The sequence below is a fragment of the Hyperoodon ampullatus genome (assembly GCF_949752795.1).
Source record: "Hyperoodon ampullatus genome assembly, chromosome: 11".
NCBI classification, from domain to species: domain Eukaryota; kingdom Metazoa; phylum Chordata; class Mammalia; order Artiodactyla; family Ziphiidae; genus Hyperoodon; species Hyperoodon ampullatus.
The window spans coordinates 60,231,056-60,250,250 of NC_136924.1; the positions used below are offsets into that span (position 1 = coordinate 60,231,056).

The window sequence follows — 19,195 nt, forward strand, 5'->3', positions numbered from 1 at the left end:
TGCCCTTTATTGCTGCCCACCAGCATGAAACACACCCCGACCCCAACGCTAGCACCACAGGTGAGTCCAGGGCAGGGAGAAGGGCAGGAAGGGGAACATTGCTTAGAGAAAGATTCAACTAGAATCCAGTGAATTGTGCTCAGTTCTCTTTACTTCCTACAACCGAGTACATGGGTCACAAGGTGGAGGGAGCAACAGGACATGGGACATGCCCCTCAGTGCCCCCAACGCACCCTTGCACACAGGATGGTGGTGTCTGCAGCATCACAGGTCATGCAGGGCACGGGGAAGGGGAGGTTCACACACACGTAGACGCCCACAGCGGGTACCAGACAGAGAACACCCCTGAATATACACAGCTGTACACAGGGAACCCCCAGGTCCCCAACCCAACCCTCTCCCCTGTCTTGCCGTCCCCCAGGCAGGAGGAACTGTATTGCTTTGAGAGAGCCACCCTGGGGGTTGCTCTGCCAGGCACCCTCCCCTCCCACCCACCCCCGTTTTGGCACATCTGCAAGACACACGGCAGCGAGAGTAGGCACCCTCCCTCCCAGGCTTCTGTGGCTTGGAGTGGAGGAAGGGGGTAGGAGACTTTCATCCGCCATCTTTCCCCCGGCCCTTCCCAAACCCCTACCAAACCCACTCCAGCCAGAACCCACCCCCACCCCCCAAACACACACACACAAAGCTGAGCTATCCAGGAATACAGGGGAACAAGGAGATTGTCCGGGATGGGAGCAGAGGCCGTGGGGAGAAAGGACTGGAAGCAGAGACCCCACCCTGGCGTGGGGTAAGACTGGCACACAGCTACTTTAGTGCAATTGGAGAGGGTGCCCAGAGTGAGGGGTGGAGGCAGGAGGGCCAGGCTAGGCTCCCCAGGGAAACGGCCTAGCAGGGGTGAGCGAGGGCCAAGGGTGGACCCTCTCGTCGCCACCACCCTCTGCCCTCCCCAACGCAGTGACAGTGTCCCCCTCACACCTCAGTGGGCAACAGCAGCCTCGGAGTCAGTACCTTCAAGTAATTCATGGAGCAGACCCTCCCCACCCCAGCTTCCTCCCATCTCTGGGATTTGGTCGCTTCTCTAGGGGTTGGGTCGGGAGGAGGGGGTCCCCAAGTCAGGCCCTTCCCTCTCTACCTCCCTCTTCCCAGACCACTGGGCTTGGTCCTCAAAGATTCCTCACCTCGGGCCTTGCCCAATCTGGGTCAAGGCCGAGGAGGGCTGGAGCCACCATGGTTAGAGGGGAAGGGGCTGCTTTGCTCCTCATCCCTCCCTCTTAAAAGGTGGGGTTCAGACTAGGTGGGCTGGGGCCCCATACTGGGGTGCCCCAGGAGGAGGGGTTCTGGGCTAGGGTCTGTAAGGCTATTTTCCTTTGCGGCAGGAAGGGGAGGTGGGGAATGAACGCTGGGTGTGGGGAGAGGTGAGAAATGGCGGAGAGGGAAGGAGGAAGGGGCCTCCCCCTGGGGCAGTCAGCAGCGTCACTCGGACAAAGTCACACTCATGTGCACGAGGTCCCGAGCACGCCTGCTCCCAGCCCCTCCTGCCTGGCCCCCACGCCCCCTCCCAGGATGCCCTCCAAGACCCCAGAGGAGGTTTTGGGGGCACACAGCTGCAGAACCGTTCGCTCTGGCCCCACGACCCCCGGCCCAGCCCCGCCTCCTCTCCCCTTCTAGGTCCAGGGAGTCGGAAGGTGCTTGGGTGGGCAGACAGCGGTGGAAACAGTATTGAGTTTTCCTTTGGTTACATATTGAAGGCAAAGGTGAGCTGGACTTACAGTCAAAACGGATAGGGATGAGGAAGGAAGAGGGGCCACGGCTGGGGATGGAGAGGGAGGTAGGCCCTCCTCAGCCCCTCCACCCCAAGGAACACATGTCTAGGTGGGTGGCAGTCCCTCAGTCTCACCTCTCCCACCCCCACAGCACCAAACAAAAGGAGAAGCCCCCTCCCCCAGGGGCTGCTCCCTACCCCAACCTGGGCTGTACATTCAGTGGTTCTCAGCAGTCCTATGGCTCAGGGGGCCGCGGGGTGGGGAGGTGGCCCGTCAGTCTCCGCTGGACAGTGGCAGTGACCCGGGCCTGTTGGTCCGTGCTGGGACCCACAGTTTGTGCCATTTGTCTTTCTGAAGGATAGTACACAACCCTACCAAAGCCACCGGCCAAGCAGAAACATCTCCCCCAAAATCAGAAACTAAAAACTGGCTCTTTTTCATCTCGCCCTCTGATTCACACATCTGTTTCCCTGTCTCCTATGTAGCCCTCGCTCTGTCTCCTTTGCTGGGACCTGGGGCTGCTCCCAGGGTCCTCACTTAAAATAGGCCTTTTCTCAAAAGTGCTTATTACTTGAAGCAAGTGCTTTAGAGCTGCAGTGGGGAGAGGGGGAGGGGGAGAGGGAGGGCGAAGGGAAGGAGATGATTCCTCCCCACCCTACCCCCTTAAGATTCGGGGGCATTCTGCCTGCTTTACTTCTCCACACCCGTTTAAGTCAAAGAGGTCTTTTTAAAAACAACAACAACAACAACTTAACATTAAAATAAATATGCAGTGGCCATGAGAATGGTCAAAATGCTTCAAAAAAAAACTAGGGGCTGGGGAGCCCAGGGTGGGGTGTGGGGTTTCCTTTGGCATAAGGAGAGGAGGCTGCTCGTCCTGCCGGCCTCCTCACAGCCACATGAGGAGGGACAGAGGACTCCCCGCAACCTGCCCCAGCACTGCTGACGGTGTGCTGAAGGCGCCGCAGGGGATGGGCAGCCACCAGAAATCTCATCTAGCAAAACGATGGGGCTCCTGACAAAATACTCAGATTCTTCCTGTCATCACCGAACATTGATAAAGGAGAACACGACTGAAACCCCAAGAGTTTTCTCTGGAGGACACGTCTCCCTGCTCCCTCTGCCCCCCGCCACCTAATTCCCAGCACCAAAATGAGAGGGAGGGGGTGGAACAGGAAGATTTTATGAGAGACAACTGAAGTTGGGGGCAAGCTCTGCAGAACCAGCAGGACTGGCGGTGGGGGGCTGCAGCCCTTAAGAGAGGTCACATTGATTGTCGTACAGGGGAGGGCAGGGTGCGAAGGGAGGTGGGCGAGGGGCGTTGCAAGGCCCTTTGGCTTTGAAAACAAAACTAAAAACTAAAAGCTGCACAATCCTTCTCATCAATAATGGTCATCTGGAAGCTTTGAAATGGTTTAGGAACTGAGCGTTGGGAGAAGCAAGACACAGAGAGGGAGGGGATAAAAATGGGACCATGACAAAAAGAATAAGGACTTAGACAAACACCCCAGGCTTCAGGAAACCAGCATGAGGTATGGTTAAGGGTATCTGTTAGGGAGGGAGAAGTCCCTGGGATGCCCCTCTCCCCTCAGCCCACCCTTGGCAAGGGTGGCAAGACGTGCAGCGGACACAACTGAAAAGGGGGTAAGATCATGAATAAAGCAAGCACGGGTGGGGGAAGGAGACCGAGGGACCCCCAAGGGGGAGGCCCTGTACTGTGTAAACGAAGCCTGTCCAGTTCTCAGGGGACAATACTGATGGCAGCCAAACTGGGCAAGGATGCACTGGGGGGTGGGGGGCTGGGGGGGTGGAGGGAGCATGACCTCTATTCAAGTTCTGTGTCTTGGCCCCTGGCTGAGGTATTGAGTGTGAGGAAGGGAACACTGGGCTGAGGGAGTGGGTCCAGCTGTCCAGGAGGCTTAGCTAGGAGATGGATGGACAGGGCGTCTGAAGGGACCAGGGCCAAATTCAATGCTACATTTAGAGAGAAAACTGCCCCCTCCTCACTCCAGCCCAGTTTGGCTTTTGGGGTACGACTTCTCGGAATCTTCTCAGTGCAGCCCTTAGCTCAATCCCTTCTCTCCCTGCTGCTGGGAAGGCAGGAACCAAGCCTCAGTATCTACTTGTCGCTCCCTAGATCAGAACTTCATCCTCACACCGGAGGGGAAGCCTAGGTCCCCGAGTAGCCACGGTCCCTAGTCTGCCCTGCCCCTCCCTCTTTGGCTTCAGATCAGGAGTGACTGGGGGCAGTGGGTACTCTTGGACATAACAGAAGGTGGCAGCAGACGCGGGGCACAGAGGAACTGTGGGATGGGGGGGCACAGGAGGAAGAACACAGTCCCTCCCTCCACACACATGCAAACACATGCCTGAAACACAGAGGACATACTAGGGCTGTGGTTTTGAAATGGGCAGGAAATTAATTTGTTTCTTCCCCTAAAGGATAAAATGCTTACTTAAAAATTCATGACAAGCCTCAAAGTTAAGGGAGAGGAGAGCCAGAGAGGGAATGGCCACAGGCTCTGCCCTCCGGAAAGAAGTTAAAAGAAAGAAGCAAGGTTAAAGTGCGTGGTCAGGGGGCCAGGCCAGGAGGGGGAGGGAAGCAGGGCGGGGCAGGCTGTGGGGGCAGAACCAGCCCTTGATTTGCATATGAGGAGCCAGGGAGCGTGCAGGACTGGGGCCCAGGTACAGTAGTTGCTGCTTCAAGTGTTTTGCATTTGAACTTTAGGGGTGATGGGATACAGAAGTGGGGGAAAAGCTCCAGGCCCCAGTGCTAAATACCCTCCCCCCTCGTCCGCTAGCTGCCCCTGAAGGGGGAGGGGGACACCCCCAGAGTGCTCACACAGTACCAGAAATTAAGGCTTCTCACTGCTGCGGGGATGGAGGGGGGATGGAGGGGCCGGCCAAGCAGGGAGGCAGTGATGGGTATGGAAGAAGAGTTGGGGATCTGCCTGGCAGGAGCATGGGGAAGGGGACAGAGAGGAGAGTCAACGGGAAGAGTGGGGGCAGCTGGCAGCAGAAAGGGAGAACGGAGAGAGGGGATAAAAGAGAGGGGGAGCCAGGCATCGAGCGATCATTTTGGGACACTTGGCAGAAGGGGTTGCCCTGGGGGTACCAAGGGCCTGGGGTGCTCCCTGTTGGTCCCAGACCCCTGCCAGGCCAGGATAGTGTGGCAAAGGGGTGAGCAGCTGCTCCCCAGTGCTTTTTCCCCCCTCCGCCCCCCAACCCAGTCGTGTTCTCCTTTAAAGTGCCCTAAATGTATAGACTTTTTCTAAATAAATAGAATAAGATATCAAGCCACCGGCAGGGGGAGGGACACGGGAGGGGGCTACTCGGAGTAGCAACCATCTAACCCAATGGCGCCATGCCGCTCCTGGCTGTAGGGGCAGGAGGCTCCGTGGGGCAGGGCACCGCAGCCACCCACCGTCTTGGCTGCTGCGATGCCGCAGTTCTTGAGCAGGCTGAAGCTGAAAGGACTGACAGCGTCCTTGGGTGGGAAAGGCTTCATGGTGGAAAGGATCAAGGCCAGGCAGTCTGCCACATCTTTGTTGGGGGCGCAGGCCAATGCCGGGGTGTGACCTGCAGAGCAAAGGGGAGAACTGAGCCCCAGGGTCCTGTACCCCTGGCTCCCCATCCACCTGCCCCTGGGCCCTGAGCTCTCTTATCTGTGGAGGGGAGCCAAGGCAGGCAAGCACCCAGCATGGTCAGAACTCAAGGGCTGTAAAGGCCCAGGGAGGCTGACAGGCAGACTGTCCCAGTGTGGGGTAAAGAGCAGAGCCAGCCTGGGGGACAGGAGGCTGGGAGGCTGAGGTGTGCAGGAGGTCTTCCTGAGGACCCTGCTGGCTCCACCTAGTTCCGTCAGACTCCCCTCAGAGACTCTAGCTTATCGGTGTTGGGTCCCTGCTCTGAAGAGTTCCCTTGGGAAGAAAATCCAGTTTATTAACCAGCAAGCTTAAGAAGTCACCTCCGGAAGAACGAACGTCCCTGATCCCAAAGCCCGGAGGGGCAGGGGCCTCTGGACCCCACCCACCTTCTTCATCCACAGCCAGCACTGTGGCCCCACGACTCAGCAGGGCCTGCACCACAGAAGCTAGACCATTCCGGGCGGCAATGTGTAGGGGCCTTGGAAGAAAGGAAGAAGGAGCATGAAGTCAGGGCAATGGCAAGCTGCACTTCCACCCTCAGCCAGAGTCGCAGTGCTGCTGAGCAAACACTGTGAGTTCCAGAGGGCCCCTGGAACATGGGCCGCAACTTCCTCACCCACCTCTCCCACCCCCTGCCCCCCAGCCAAGAGCCCCCTCCCCAGGGCACTCACATCTGCAGCGCACTGTTGGTAGCATTGATAAGGCCAAGGTCTTGGGTTTCTGCCAGGATCATGAGGGCACATTTCTCGTGGCCCTGAGGGAGAGGGACAGAGAGTGAAGACTTGTGAAGTGGAAGCATGACAATAGGAGCTGAGTGGGTAGCAGGAGGACAGAAAGCTATCCCACCAGTCAGACAGTCTGGACAATCCTGACTTCCACCGGGCCCTCTCTCCAATCACCAGGCCCAGCCCCTTCATCAGGCCCTGCCCCTTACACAGCCCCAGCTGCACTGCCGGCGGTACCTTGCTACAGGCCAAGTGGAGGGCAGTGTTCTTGTTCTCATCCAGCACAGTAAGGTCTGCCTTCCCTCGATACAGCAGAAATTCTACAAGAGAAAGGAGACAGAGGGGGCTGGCGCTCCCTTCCAGAGCCGTGCCGGCCTGGCTCTGCACCCTCCTATCTGCATACCCTTTGCACCCCATCTGCAGAGGGTGAAACATCCAAAGACATGCCTCCTGCCTCCTAAACCCCACAGGCAGGGCTGACCCATCTTGCGAAAACCCAGGGGAGCACCTCCCTTCCACACGCGGCCCCTACACACCCACAGCAGCGGTCTGCCCATTCTCAGCCGCCGTCATGAGCGCAGTGCGGCCAGTGTGGTCAGTGGCGTTCACCTCGGCTTGATGCTGCAGCAGCATCCGGAGCCCAGAGACGTTGTCCGCGAAGGCAGCGGCGTGAAGAGGGGTCCTGTGGGGAGGGGGTCAGGGCAGAGTGAAACAGGGAAGGCCCTTTCTCCTGAGCAGCAAGAGGAAGCCAGAGGCAACAGAGGCTTCTCCCCAAGCCTCCCGCCACTCACCGTCCTTTGGCATCTCGGCTGTTCACAATCTTGGCACCCAGAGCTCCCAGCAGCATCTCTGTGGTGCTGTCCTGGTTATTAATTCTGGGGGAAGAGGAAGGGTCAGCAAGAGGGGCAGGGGAAATAGACTGCCTGTCCTAAGCCCAGGTCACAGACCCCTGAGTGGGGCTGTGGTGTAGGAAGGGACTTACACTGCACAGTGCAAAGGAGTGAAGGGGTTTCCTTCCAGGTATGAAAACGGGCTGTGTTCAAGTAACAACTCCAGACAATCTTCATGTCCTGGGTATGAGGAAGGAAGAGTGGTGATGGAGAGAAATGACAACAAGGTCCCCTCCATCTGTCCTGTCCCATCTCTCAACACTCCATTCTACTTCCAGATGCAGAGCAACCCAGGTCCCTCCCTCAACCCACTAGTCCTTGTCTGCCCTCCCCTACACCCCACACACATAGCTGTGCCTACAAAGGCCCCAGAGCCACACCAGTGTAGGAGGCCCAGTGCATGGGCGAGTATCCGCTGTAATCCACCCCGGTATCCAGGGGGTCTGTGGAAAGGGCAGCCTGCAGCAGGGTCCGCAGTACTGCAGTGTGGCCACAGGCTGAGGCCAGATGAATGGGTGTGCGGCCCTTGAAGTCTCGGCACAGCACAAACGCATCGTGGTCCAGCAGGGCAGCCAGGCAGTCCTCACAGCCAGTCACTGCCTGTGGGTGACATGGGGGTGTAGCTGAAACTCCCTTTCCAATGGCCAGTCACTGGGGCTGGCCCAGGAGTAGGAACCAATTCCAGGGCTCCAATCCTCGTCTTTACAACAATGATTCTAAGTGTTAGGGATGAGCATCTCCTTCCCTGACTCTATGCCAACTGACAATCAGGATGGTGAGAGTTAATCCTGGCCTTCTATAGTGGGACACTGAGTCAAAGAATCCCGTGGGATGAGGAGGAGGCAGCTTTAAGACAGGTGATGGTGGAGAAGGACCAGGTCGTGGCATCATTATCCAACAGGACAGGGCCAGCTGGGTACCCTGGGGCAGAGCGTGGGTGGTGAGCAGGTGGCTGTATGTGATTACAGAGCAAGGTAATCAGGGAGATCAGCTGCGGACGTCAGATACTCATCCTGGAGCAAATACAGTAAGGCCCACTAAGACCCTGGGCACAAGATCCTGGCCCACGTGCTAGACAATCTGATGTCCTACTGTTGTGCTCCCATGTCCAGGCCCTTCTGTGAGCGACCCTACCCAGGAGCTCACTCACCCCACGGTGGAGGGCAGTGCGGCCCCGGAGGTCAGCAGCATCAGCTGTGGATCCTTTCTCTAGCAGCAGATGTACACAGTCCACATGGCCATTCATGATGGCCAGCATCAGTGGGGTTCTACAGAGGGGGCAAGAAAAGGGTGAGGGCCTGGCAGGGATGGGAACCCTGCACCCCACCCCTGGCCAACACTCACTGTCCATAGGCATCCATGACATCCGTGATGTCAGCTCTCTCCCCACTGTCGATCAGCAAGTGCAGGGAATCAGTGTGGCCAGAGGCAGCTAGAAGAAAAGGGGGTCTGTGTCAGGGCATGGTCGGGGCAAGAAGGCCAGGTGAAGGGTGGAGGTTATGGGAAGACCTGGGGCAGGGAGAAATCTTGGGGGATAGGAGGCTATGAATCAGGACTTGCAGTTTCCATCCTCCTCGTCCTACTCCATCCCAACCCCAGTCCCCGCAGGGTTCAGGAGGGATCTGGGGACCAGTCTTGGAGGAGGCCTGGCGTGGCAAGGGGAGGGAGCAGCCCAAAGGGTGCACCCACCAGCAGCGTGCAGGGGTGTCCACTTGCGCTTGCGCTCCTTGATGAGGGCAGAGGCGCCATGGGCTGTTAGCACCTCCACACACTCAGTGGAGCCTCGCTCAGTGGCCAGGAAGAGCGCGGTCCGGCCCTTGTGGTCCCTTACATCCAGATTCACCAGCGTCTCAGCCAGTGTCTTCAGGGCTTCACAGTGACCGTTGTAGGCCTGGAGGGGTGCAGGCAACCAATGGATACAGCTCGGGACACTGTCCCCACTCTGTTCTTGGGGCCCACAGGGAGACTCCAGGCAACAGGCCTCCCCGTGAGCTCCTTGGGCCCCTCTCCAGACCACTGCCTGCTTGCGACATCCCCACAAGAAGGCAGAAGCAAGGACGGATTCACACGTGCTTATACCTGTGTGCCAGCCTGGGGCAGGTAGGGACAAGGAAGGCAAGAGGAAAAGACCTGGGACTCACAGCTAAGTGCAAAGGGCTGACTGGAATGGTGCTCTCTACATCCTCCAGGCAGTTAAAGGACATTTCTAAGAGCTGCAATGGACAGAATAGTAGGTGCTGAGGTTCTGGTATTCCCAAGATATTACCCCTTGACCCCACCCACAGCAACCCCCAAAGCCCCTGGATCTAGAGACCACATTTGATTCAACCACCCCGTGGTTTGAGAATCCACAGACACAAAAGTAGACTGTGTGCTGCGCCCTGCCCTGCTCCTCTCCCCCAGGCCAGGTCCCACACGTACCAGTTCAAGGTTCTGTCTATTGCCATAGGCGGCTGCATAGTGCACGGCTGTGTAGCCCTGCCTGTCCCGCAGGGAGGGGTCTGCACCGTTATCCAGTAAGAATTCCAAACAGCTGGGGGACAGGAGTAGACTGTGAGGAGGGGACAGGCCCAGCCAGGGAGGGCACAGTTCGGGAGGAGCAGAGGAGAGGGCAAGGGAGCCCCTCCAGGCCTAGCTGGCCAACACCCATCCCCCACTCTTGGTAGGCTAACTCCTGACCATTCAAGCCCAGACCCAGACCTACCACCTCCAGGTCTGCCCTGAACCACTCTTGCTTCAACGCCCTCCTCTATCCTCTGAATGCTCTCCTAGAGAACCTGGAGCACAGTTATCAGTTACCAACCTGTGATCGACACACTCTCACCCCACCTCCAGGCATACTGACCCCTGCCTTCTCCTCCCAGCCCACCTGAAAAGGCCTACTCATCTCATACTCGCTCCCAGAATCCTCTTCTCTGGGAGGCCTTCCCCAAACTTCCCAGTTAGGTGCCTCCTCCCCTCTATTCCCCGGCACCACTCTTACAGCTCAGTAGTAGTTGTACTAGTAGAAATATTAATACAGCATTTAACACTTACAACGTGTCAAACACTATTCTAAGCATTTCATGTGTATTAAATCACTTAATCTTCATACTGATCCTTTGAGATAGCTATTATTATCCTACTATGGTTGAGGAAACTGAGGCACAGAGAGGTTAAGTTACTTGCCAAAGGTCACACAGTTGAGCCTCTTGGATTTTAAATATCTTTTTTTAAAAAAAATAAACCCTTGGGCTTCCCTGGTGGCACAGTGGTTGAGGGTCCGCCTGCTGATGCAGGGGACACGGGTTCATGCCCCGGTCCGGGAACATCCCACATGCCGCGGAGCAGCTGGGCCCGTGAGCCATGGCCGCTGAGCCTGCACGTCCGGAGCCTGTGCTCCGCAACGGGAGAGGCCACAACAGTGAGAGGCCCGCGTACCGCAAAAATAAATAAATAAATAAATAAATAAACCCTTTATTTATAACAGTCTTATTAGACTTACAGAAAAATTGTGAGGATAATACAGAGTTTCCATATATTCCTCACCCAGTTTCCCCTATTATTAACATCTTACACTAGATGTTATGTATGTATGTATGTACACATACAGAAATTTGGGGTAATTCATCTTTTATCCTTACCACCCAGCACATTACTTGGTACCTATTAAGTAAATACTCAATTAATGCTTGTGGAATAAACAAATGAATTTGTGTTTAGCTTTTCTGATTCCCTCAAGAAGACCATCCATTCCTTGAAGGAACTATGTCTCCTGCTTCTGTCTGTACCCACAGTGCTTGGTCCAGGACTAAACTCAGGGTGCAAAGCAGCAGCAGGGTGATGGTGGGAGAATAACAGGACCAGAGTCGACACTGCTGGGAAAGCGCACCCCGGGGGTCTCCTCGACTACTCACAAGAAGGCCTCCTTCCTGCGGGACTCCTTCAGTGGCTCGTCCTCTTCAGCATCGTGGCTGGAAGATGAGTGGGGCTCCGCCCTGGGGGAGGAGATTGAAGAAGTCTAGGGGGCGCTCAGGGAGGAGAGTGGGGCTGAGAAGAGCAAAGTGGGCGCCTCACCTCCTGTAGGTGTCGGAGGCGGCAGCGTAATGGAGGGGAGAGCAGCCTTTACAGTCGGCCTCGTTGACGCCTGCCCCAGCGGTCACCAGTGTGACGGCGCACTGGTAGCTGCCATTGGCGGCTGCATAGTGCAGTGGGGTCCTGGGGAGAAGTGAAGGAGGGTGGGTAAAAGAATCAGGGGCAGATCCAAATGCAACCAGATGTGCAGCCAAAAGCTGCTTGGTAATATTCTCCTCACTTAGTCTCCAACTCCCCACCCCGCCCTCCATCACTTGTCTCTCTGATCGGATATTCCTTATGTATATATACTCCTGCACATTAACACACCTTCCAAATTTGTCTCTCCTCCTCAAGTCAGCTCCACTGCTCAACAGCAAATTAAGACATTCAACATTCCTAAAAGGAAGGAGGATGCAGGTTAAGGGGAGAAAGAGGGCTCAAGGAGAAGCCACAGGATTCTCCCCAGGGAGGGGCTGAAGGAGGATGGAACTGGACAGCCCTTTCTGCTGCCACTGCTCTCACTGTGAGGTGGGGAGCTCTGGGCAGGAAAGAAGAAGGGGCCCAGACCCCGGCCCAGCCTCCTTCTCAAGGCCTGAGACAGAGGGAAGAAAACTCACCCTCCAGAAGCAGCAGCATGAAGACAGGTACGGCCAAGGTTGTCAGGTGTATTGATGTCAAACCCAGCTGAAAGCACGTGCTCATTGCTGAGTGAGGATACAATGCTGTACAGCTGACCTGAAGGGGCAGAACAGCCACAGATCCCATCTGAGGGCTCTGAGCAGAGCCGGGAAAGGCCTCTGCTCTCCTGCCCACCTGCCCAACCCCCGAACCAGTCAGCTCATACCTGAGGAAAGAAGCTTACGACAACAGTCAGAGAATCCAAAGAGAACAGCTAAGTGCAAGGGGAACATGTCGTGGATGCCACGCCTGGGGAGAAGGAGAGGGGCTCAGTCCTCGGGTCAAGGAGGGACCAGATGCAGACCTCTTTTCTGTGGCCTACCACCAGCCTAGATCTGAGGCAGCCTGGAAGTGGGGTCAGGGGTCCGGACTCACCGGGCGGTATCCGCGCCGTTGGTCATGAGGGTGCTGATGAGCAGCTCGTGTCCGTAGCGAGCGGCCACGTGCAGTGGCGTGTTCCCAAATTTGTCGGCACAATCAATCTCGCTGCCTGAAAGGGGGGACGCACACCCACACACTCAGACCTTTGGCTTCAGACCACTCACACTAGTTAGCTACCGTCTGAGTCTTTGTTACGTGCCAGGGGCCAGGCTAAGCCTTCTACACGTGTTATCTCTTTTGTCAGCCTGAGGGGGCTGGGCAGGCAGAGCAGGGCCATTTCCACAGGTGCCTTGCTCAGAGCTTCAGGTGCCCATCCTGATTGGAAGATGGGGTGGGGGGTGGAATGAGGAAGAAAAGGTGTTTCTAGGGATGAGTTCTCTGAGGGGGGAGAAGAGATCACAACGTCTTCCAGGTCCATACCATTCTGGATGAGGATCTGGGAGCGGGTGAAACGGCCATGGATGGCAGCCATGTGCAGAGGACTTTTCCCTTCTTTGCTCTGTGGAAACATGGCATTTTTTTTTCCCCTAGTGCAAAGCACGGAGAGTGCCCTGTTCCCCCTTCCAAAGGACACGTCTCTGAGGACGGGGTGATCATATGGACATCTTCTCAGCCCACATTTTCCTGGGCCCCTGGGAAGGACTGATCAACCCAGGATGCAAGCAGACCATTCCCCATAGAGTTATCCAGAGCAAAAGGTACGGTCAGCACCCCCAGAGCCAGGCCCCTCTCCCCACTGGTCTCATACTCATCCCTTCAGGCACCTGGTAGTTGACATCAGCCCCGTTATTGACCAACAGCTCCAAGCAGAGCGCGCCATTGGTGGAGACCGCAGCCACATGCAGTGGTGTAAAGCCCTTGTCATTTGGCTGGTTGACATTGGCTCCTGCGTTCACCAGCTCGATAGCCACAGCATCCTGGCCCAGGTAGCAGGCGATGTGCAAAGCTGTGTTTCCAAAAGCGTTGGGCTCATCAATCTGGATTTCCAGGGGTGAGGGTAAGGGGATAAGGGAGACATCAGTTTAAACAAAGTGGAAGCCAGCACAGATAGCCTAGAGAATCCCAGAAATCCAACGACTGCCTCAGACCCCTCAGGTTCCGGACCCAAAGACTGGGGGCACTACTGCTTAAGATAAGCATTGTTCAGATCCTCTCACCACATCTTCCCGACCTCCCCAAACCACACCAAAATCCCAGCGCCTTCCTATCTCCCTAACAGACTGCGACCTCCAGCTCCCTGCCCTTACCCCCAGGCCGCCCCCCCGTGCTCAGCACCCTGACCTCAGCCCCCATCCGTAGCAGGTACTTCACCACTTCAATCTGGCCACTGGCAGCAGCTGTATGGAGCAGCCCATAGCCCTTGCGGTCCTTGCAGCCAAGGTCTGCTCCCCGTGCCACCAGCAGTTTCAGGACCTCCAAATGCCCTGGGAAAAGAGAGTATGCTCTCAAGGAGGTGGAGGGTGAACTCTAGGGCCCCGAGCACCCCTCTCTCCATCCCTGCCCTAGGAATCCCAAGTCCTGCTCTCCCCGTGATTCTCTTCTCACCTAGAAAAGCCGCCCAGTGCAGAGGCTGCCGCTCCTTTTTGTCACAGACATTCAGGCTGGCTCCCTTACTGAGAAGCAGGTTCACCGTCTGTTTCAGGACATGAAAGACACCTGTTTAGAGCCAGGTTCATGCCTTCAACATACCTAAGAGCAGAGCCCTTAGCACCTGAAAAGGCTGAGGCAGCCTAATGTCTCTGTTCTTGGGCAGAACAATCTGGAGAACTAGAGGGAACAGAGAAAGCAGGCACTAAGGAGATCCCAGATACATCTGGAAGTTTGAGGTAAACTTAAGGGAATCTCTTCAGGTAATTCAGTGGTTTTTAAACTCTTTTGAAGTCTTCTAAATGTGCCGAAAGACACGGACTCTCACTTCAGAAAAAACCATGTATGCAAACATTTTCCATGCAACTTCAGAGGCTTTATCACCCTCCTGAGGTCCAAGTCAAGAATTTCCATCTAACCCAACCATTCATTTGGCGCTTGAGCCCAAGTGTTTACATAATCATCTGGGCTGCTGCTCCCCAGGCCTAATGGCCTGGAGGCAGGAGAAGGTGAGCAGGAAGGGAAGGAAGAAGGCACGAGGCTGGGCGTGGACTGGAGCGGTCCTCACCTCCAGATGCCCACTATGCACTGCGTGGTGCAGGGCACTGCGCCCGCTCCTGTCAGCCACGTTGAGGCTGCTCAATAATGGTGCCAGAGCCTCAGCACACTTGGTGGCCCGGTTGGCGGCAGCCACATGCAATGGTGTCTGCCACAGCTTGTCCCGGGCATTCACATCTGCTGAATGTGCCAGCAGCAATCCCAGCACCTTCTGTTGAGGGGCAGGGGATAAGAGAGAAGACAGAGGGGGAGCAGGAGGTAAACCAACAGGAAATGGAGGGGCGAATAGGTCAGCACAGCACCTGTGACCCCATCTCCCCACTCCCCCAGCACAGAGTCTCTCCTCATTTTTTCCAACATACCTAGCCTTTCAGTACCTACTTTCCATCTTCTGGAACTTCTTAGAGCTTAAAATTTTCCCTCCCTTGCTGAGGAAAACGTGGATCTCCTCAAGCCACCTGGTATCGTTCATAGCCCAAACCCTGAAAATCTTCACCCATATATACAGCCACTACTAAGCAAATCCACACATGTAGAGGATCCCAATCCCCCACCATTTTTAGGAAAGATAAATGCTCCCCAGATACCCCCCTTCAGCCCCTCCATATGCATCAGAATCATTTCCATTATCTAGGTAAGCAAACAGATACTGGCTCCTCTCCAAAACCCAGGCTAAAACGCCCCTCCTATTCACCACCCACCCCATTCCCATTGGCCTCAGTCCCTCCCCCTGGTGGCTGGAGCCAGGGAAGTGACTGCCAAGCCAAGAAGAAGGTCATCTCTTCCCGCTCTTCAGGGTTGAAGGACCCAACTGATGGGGCATGTTTGATTCTCGTGGTGTCAACTTTCATGCTGCTTGAGGGGCAGGGATGCAACAAATCACTACCCCCATCCCTCCATCACAAGGAAAGAAATCTCAGTGCCCAGAGGGGGATCAGACTCCATGGTGGCCCCCCAGGGAGGGATGAGTCACTAAGGCCTGGCAGCAGGGCCCCTGCAGTCTGCCAGCCCAGTGTTAAGCTCTCCCCTGACGTCACATCAGCTACCAACACTCAGCCCCCCCTTACCAGACAGTTCTAGGGGTAGGAGGGAGGGGCCAAGGTCTGGTCTCCTCCGGGCCTGGGGATAGACCAACTTGTAGCGCAGAGGACTAAGGCTCTCCAACCCTTATCTTCCAACCTTTAACCAAGTCATCCTCTTTGGAAGGGAGAAAAGAGGTGGGAGGCCAGTACCTCATTTCGGGAGGCAGCAGCACGATGAAGAGGGGTCAGCCACAGTGTGTCCTTAGCATTGACGTTAGCACCTGTGGGGATATAATATGCTCTTTTGGTGGGAGGTGGAGAGCAGGTGGGGAAGAAAGCCAGTAATCAGGCCAGAGAATCTGGATGGAGACGGAAGCTTGCCTGGACCAAGCACCAGAGGACAATCCTTGGATACGACAAAAAGGCTCCTCCCTCAGGTCCCCTCCCTAGCTGCCACACCTTCCAGCTCCCCACTTTCACCTGACATCAGTAGCAACTGGAGGATGGGGACATCGCCTACGTAGGCAGCAGCATGAAGTGGGGTTCGCCTCTCTTGGTCCTAGGAAGGCAGAGAAGAGGAGCAGCTGTAGGGGTGAACGATCCAGGACCCAAGCCCAAGTCTTCGTGCTCCAGGCCTCTCCCCACAACCTCTTCCCACAGGTTCTGCGGCCTCCTAAACCCCAGTCCTAGGTCAAAGCAAGCACCGAGGGAGGGTGGAGTCAGGGGGTGGGCGCCACGGGCCCGCGAAGCAGTCTCCTTCTGCCAGGAGGGGTGGAGGCGCTGCAGACACGGATGGTTCAGAAGAGAACACCGTTTCTGGGCATCCTCAGCCCTACTGGTCTCTGCTCTAAGCCTGACCTGCTCTCCATCCCCAAATGTAGAGCAGTCGCCCATCCCAGGGTGGAAAGAGCTGCGGCCTCACCCGAGCCGAGGAAACACGGAGCCGCCCCATTGGTGGGGAGGGGTCCTGAACACCAGGGCCCAGATTACCGGCTCGCCATCCTCCCTGGTCTCAACTCACCAGCACATTGATGTTCTCCTTCTGTGAGAGGAGGGAACGCACTTCCTCCACATCTCGGCTAAAGATGGCCTGGACCAGGGGCGGCTGCAGGGAGAACCGGTTTTCAGGGAGCGGGCCGGAGCGGAACCGGGGAGTGAGGTGGGGGACACCGGGTTTGGGCGGGGGGAGACGCTGGAGGGGCTCCGCTCTGGGGTCCTGGCCGCAGGGGGCTTCCGCGGTGTCTCCGCCGGTCACCAGGCCCCCAAGGACACCGGCTTGGTTGAGGGGAGCGCGGCGTGGGGCGGGGCGGGAGCCCCGGGCTCGGGCCCAGCCTAGGCCGCACATCCCCGGGCTCGCGTGGCGGCGGCGTCGGGCCCTGGAAGGAGGAAGCGAGCAAGGGCGGGAGGGCTGACCTGGTCCGTGATGCTGAGGATCCCCATGGCCCGGCCCGGGCTCCGTCCGCATCGAGCTCCCGGCGGCGGCGGCGGCGGCTCCACCGGGGACACGGGGCGGCCCAGGCGGCGGCTGCGGCGGCGGCTGCGGGGAGAGCGCAGCCCCGCCTACCAGGGGGCGGGAGCGGGAGCCCGCAGCGCTCCCTGGCGGCCGTTCTGGGCCCGGCCGCAGGGCGCTTGCGGCGCAGGCTGCCCCAGGCCGCGGCGCCCTCCGCCCCGCCTTGGCGGTCCCAGCGGCTCGGGTGCCCCCAACCTCAGCCGCTGGTTCCCCGGCTCCCCAGGCCAGCGGCGCCGTGCTCTCCGCTCCAGTCTGGCGACCCGGGGGATTCTCCTCAAAACCCTAGCGGCAACTCAGGCCTTGGCCCTGCTGCGGTGCCTTCCAACCTGAGGACCAAATGGCTAGCCAGATCTCACCCAGCCCAAAATGCCTCCTCCGAGCTAACGCCTCCCGTCCACGATTACACACCTCAGAATCCCCCACAGACTTGGGGAAGCAGGGCGTGGAGATCTGGGGGTTATATATGGCAATAGCCCCAGGGGAGGGAAGGCGCGTATCTCCACTGGCGGTGACAAGAGCTGGGGAGAAAGGAAAGAGCAAAAGTGCCCAAGCTGCGGAGAAAAAAAACAAAACAAAAAAACAAGGACTCTTACCTGCAGAAAAACCCCACAGAGAGGACAGGCTAGCTGGTAGTTGAAGGAGGACTCCAAAGCCAACAGAAGCGGGCTTTTCGATTCCCTAATTACTCCATTGCCAGGTTAAGGTGGTAGGGTGGCTACACTTCAAAAGGCTCAATCGGGTTTCTCCCCCGAAAACGGTCGGGGTGTTTCCCCTCCTCCATTGGAGAGGCCAGAGAGCGGCCAGTCAGGCAAGATCTGGATGGAGTTCATCCCATCCCAAAAAGGGAAAAAGAGAGAAGAAAAGTGGATATTGAAAAATTGGTACAGTTTATACAAGGTGATTCAGGGTCCTGTTCAGAGCTCAGCAACTCAATATATGCGTTCTAAGAAAGGAACACATTTAGGAAAGAGCACAGCAGGATGGCCCCCTCTCAAGGCAGAGGTATAAAAGCCCCCTCCTTTGCTGTCAACAATCTATGCCCCTCGTTACCTTCAGGATCTTGATCCCTGGAAAGATACACAAGACAAGTGTCAGTGGTTTTTCTTGGAGAGAGAAACTGGGGAACAGGGAATAAGGAATGAGAGGAAAAATTACCTATCACTATATACCTGTAAATTTTTTGAATTTTTACCATTTTGAAAATAAAATTCACAGTTTTACTGAAAACTTACCTCTTCCAGGAAGTCTTCCATGGTTAACAGGTTCTTTCCCTTTTGTTAGGTCTCCTTACCACTTCCATACTTAGTTTACACTATCACAATCAGGTTGCTCTTTTTGGGGTTTGTTTTTTAACTTTTTTAAATTGAGATATAGTTGATGTACAATATTATATGTTACAGATGTACAACAGTGATTCACATTTTTAAAGGTTATACTTCATTTATAGTTATTATAAAATACTGGCTATATTCTCTGTGTTGTGGACACAATCAGGTTTAAATTGCACATCTTTGTTGTTCATTTCACCTTACATCTTTGACATACAGGAGTCCAATGTTGCAGAAGGGATTTTAAACTCCTTTGTTAGTCAGAGTCCTCCAACACAGGACTGTTTATTGGTTTTTTGATTTTTGCGTTTTTTTATAAATTTATTTATTTATTTTTGGCTGCGTTGGGTCTTCATTGCTGAGTGCAGGCTTTTCTCTAGTTGTGGAGAGCGGGGGCTACTCTTCGTTGCGGTGCGCGGGCTTCTCATCTTGGTGGCTTCTCTTGTTGCAGAGCACGGGCTCTAGGCACGCAGGCTTCAGTAGTTGTGGCTCGCAGGCTCTAGAGTGCAGGCTCAGTAGTTGTGGTCCATGGGCTTAGTTGCTCCGTGGCATGTGGGATCTTCTAGTACCAGGGCTCGAACCCGTCCGTGTCCGCTGCATTGGCAGGCAGATTCTTAACCACTGCAACATCAGGGAAGCCCCCTATTGGTTTTGTTTTCTATGGAAAAAAAAAAAGGATGCTCAAGCAGAGCAGCACATGGGAACAGACACAATATTTGATGATGATGAGGAGGAGGCTGAAGAAGTAGAAACTGAAGGTAGTTGGGGATCTGATGGATATGGGTGTTGGGATATGCTGACTTGGCTATTGGGTATGATGGACCTTCCAGGAAGGGCTAAGCTAGTATATGGCCCAGAGGATGGGGAGAAGAGGACTACATGGCCTCCAATGCCCGAAATAGCTTTTGGTAACCTGAGGAATTGGAGTCAGGGGTTGAGCTGGGGTCACGTGCCTGGTTCTGGCTCCTGGGTGGAGGTGAACAAGGAAGTTTGCCAGCCGGGTTCTCTGGGCAGCTGGAAGGAGGAAGAAGGGCTAGAAGAGTTATTTTT

At 56.0% G+C, this 19,195-nt stretch overlaps 1 protein-coding gene across 1 annotated transcript; it reads right to left on the bottom strand.

The window, feature by feature from the left end:
* Window positions 1-5,094: 5,094 nt before the first annotated feature.
* On the bottom strand, window positions 5,095-16,747 carry ANKRD52 (ankyrin repeat domain 52; the record flags this gene model as incomplete). The annotated part of the gene is made up of 28 exons (XM_079715930.1): window positions 5,095-5,345; window positions 5,797-5,888; window positions 6,082-6,164; window positions 6,373-6,455; window positions 6,672-6,817; window positions 6,927-7,010; window positions 7,118-7,205; window positions 7,406-7,625; window positions 8,176-8,293; window positions 8,370-8,457; window positions 8,715-8,916; window positions 9,167-9,238; window positions 9,447-9,558; window positions 10,922-11,002; window positions 11,082-11,222; window positions 11,409-11,477; window positions 11,699-11,816; window positions 11,926-12,008; window positions 12,135-12,249; window positions 12,561-12,639; window positions 12,905-13,117; window positions 13,422-13,564; window positions 13,686-13,773; window positions 14,296-14,496; window positions 15,518-15,588; window positions 15,788-15,866; window positions 16,329-16,412; window positions 16,721-16,747. 28 exons carry the CDS (start codon window positions 16,745-16,747, stop codon window positions 5,095-5,097), a joined length of 3,231 nt encoding a protein of 1,076 aa, XP_079572056.1.
* Between the last annotated feature and the right edge of the window lie 2,448 nt (window positions 16,748-19,195).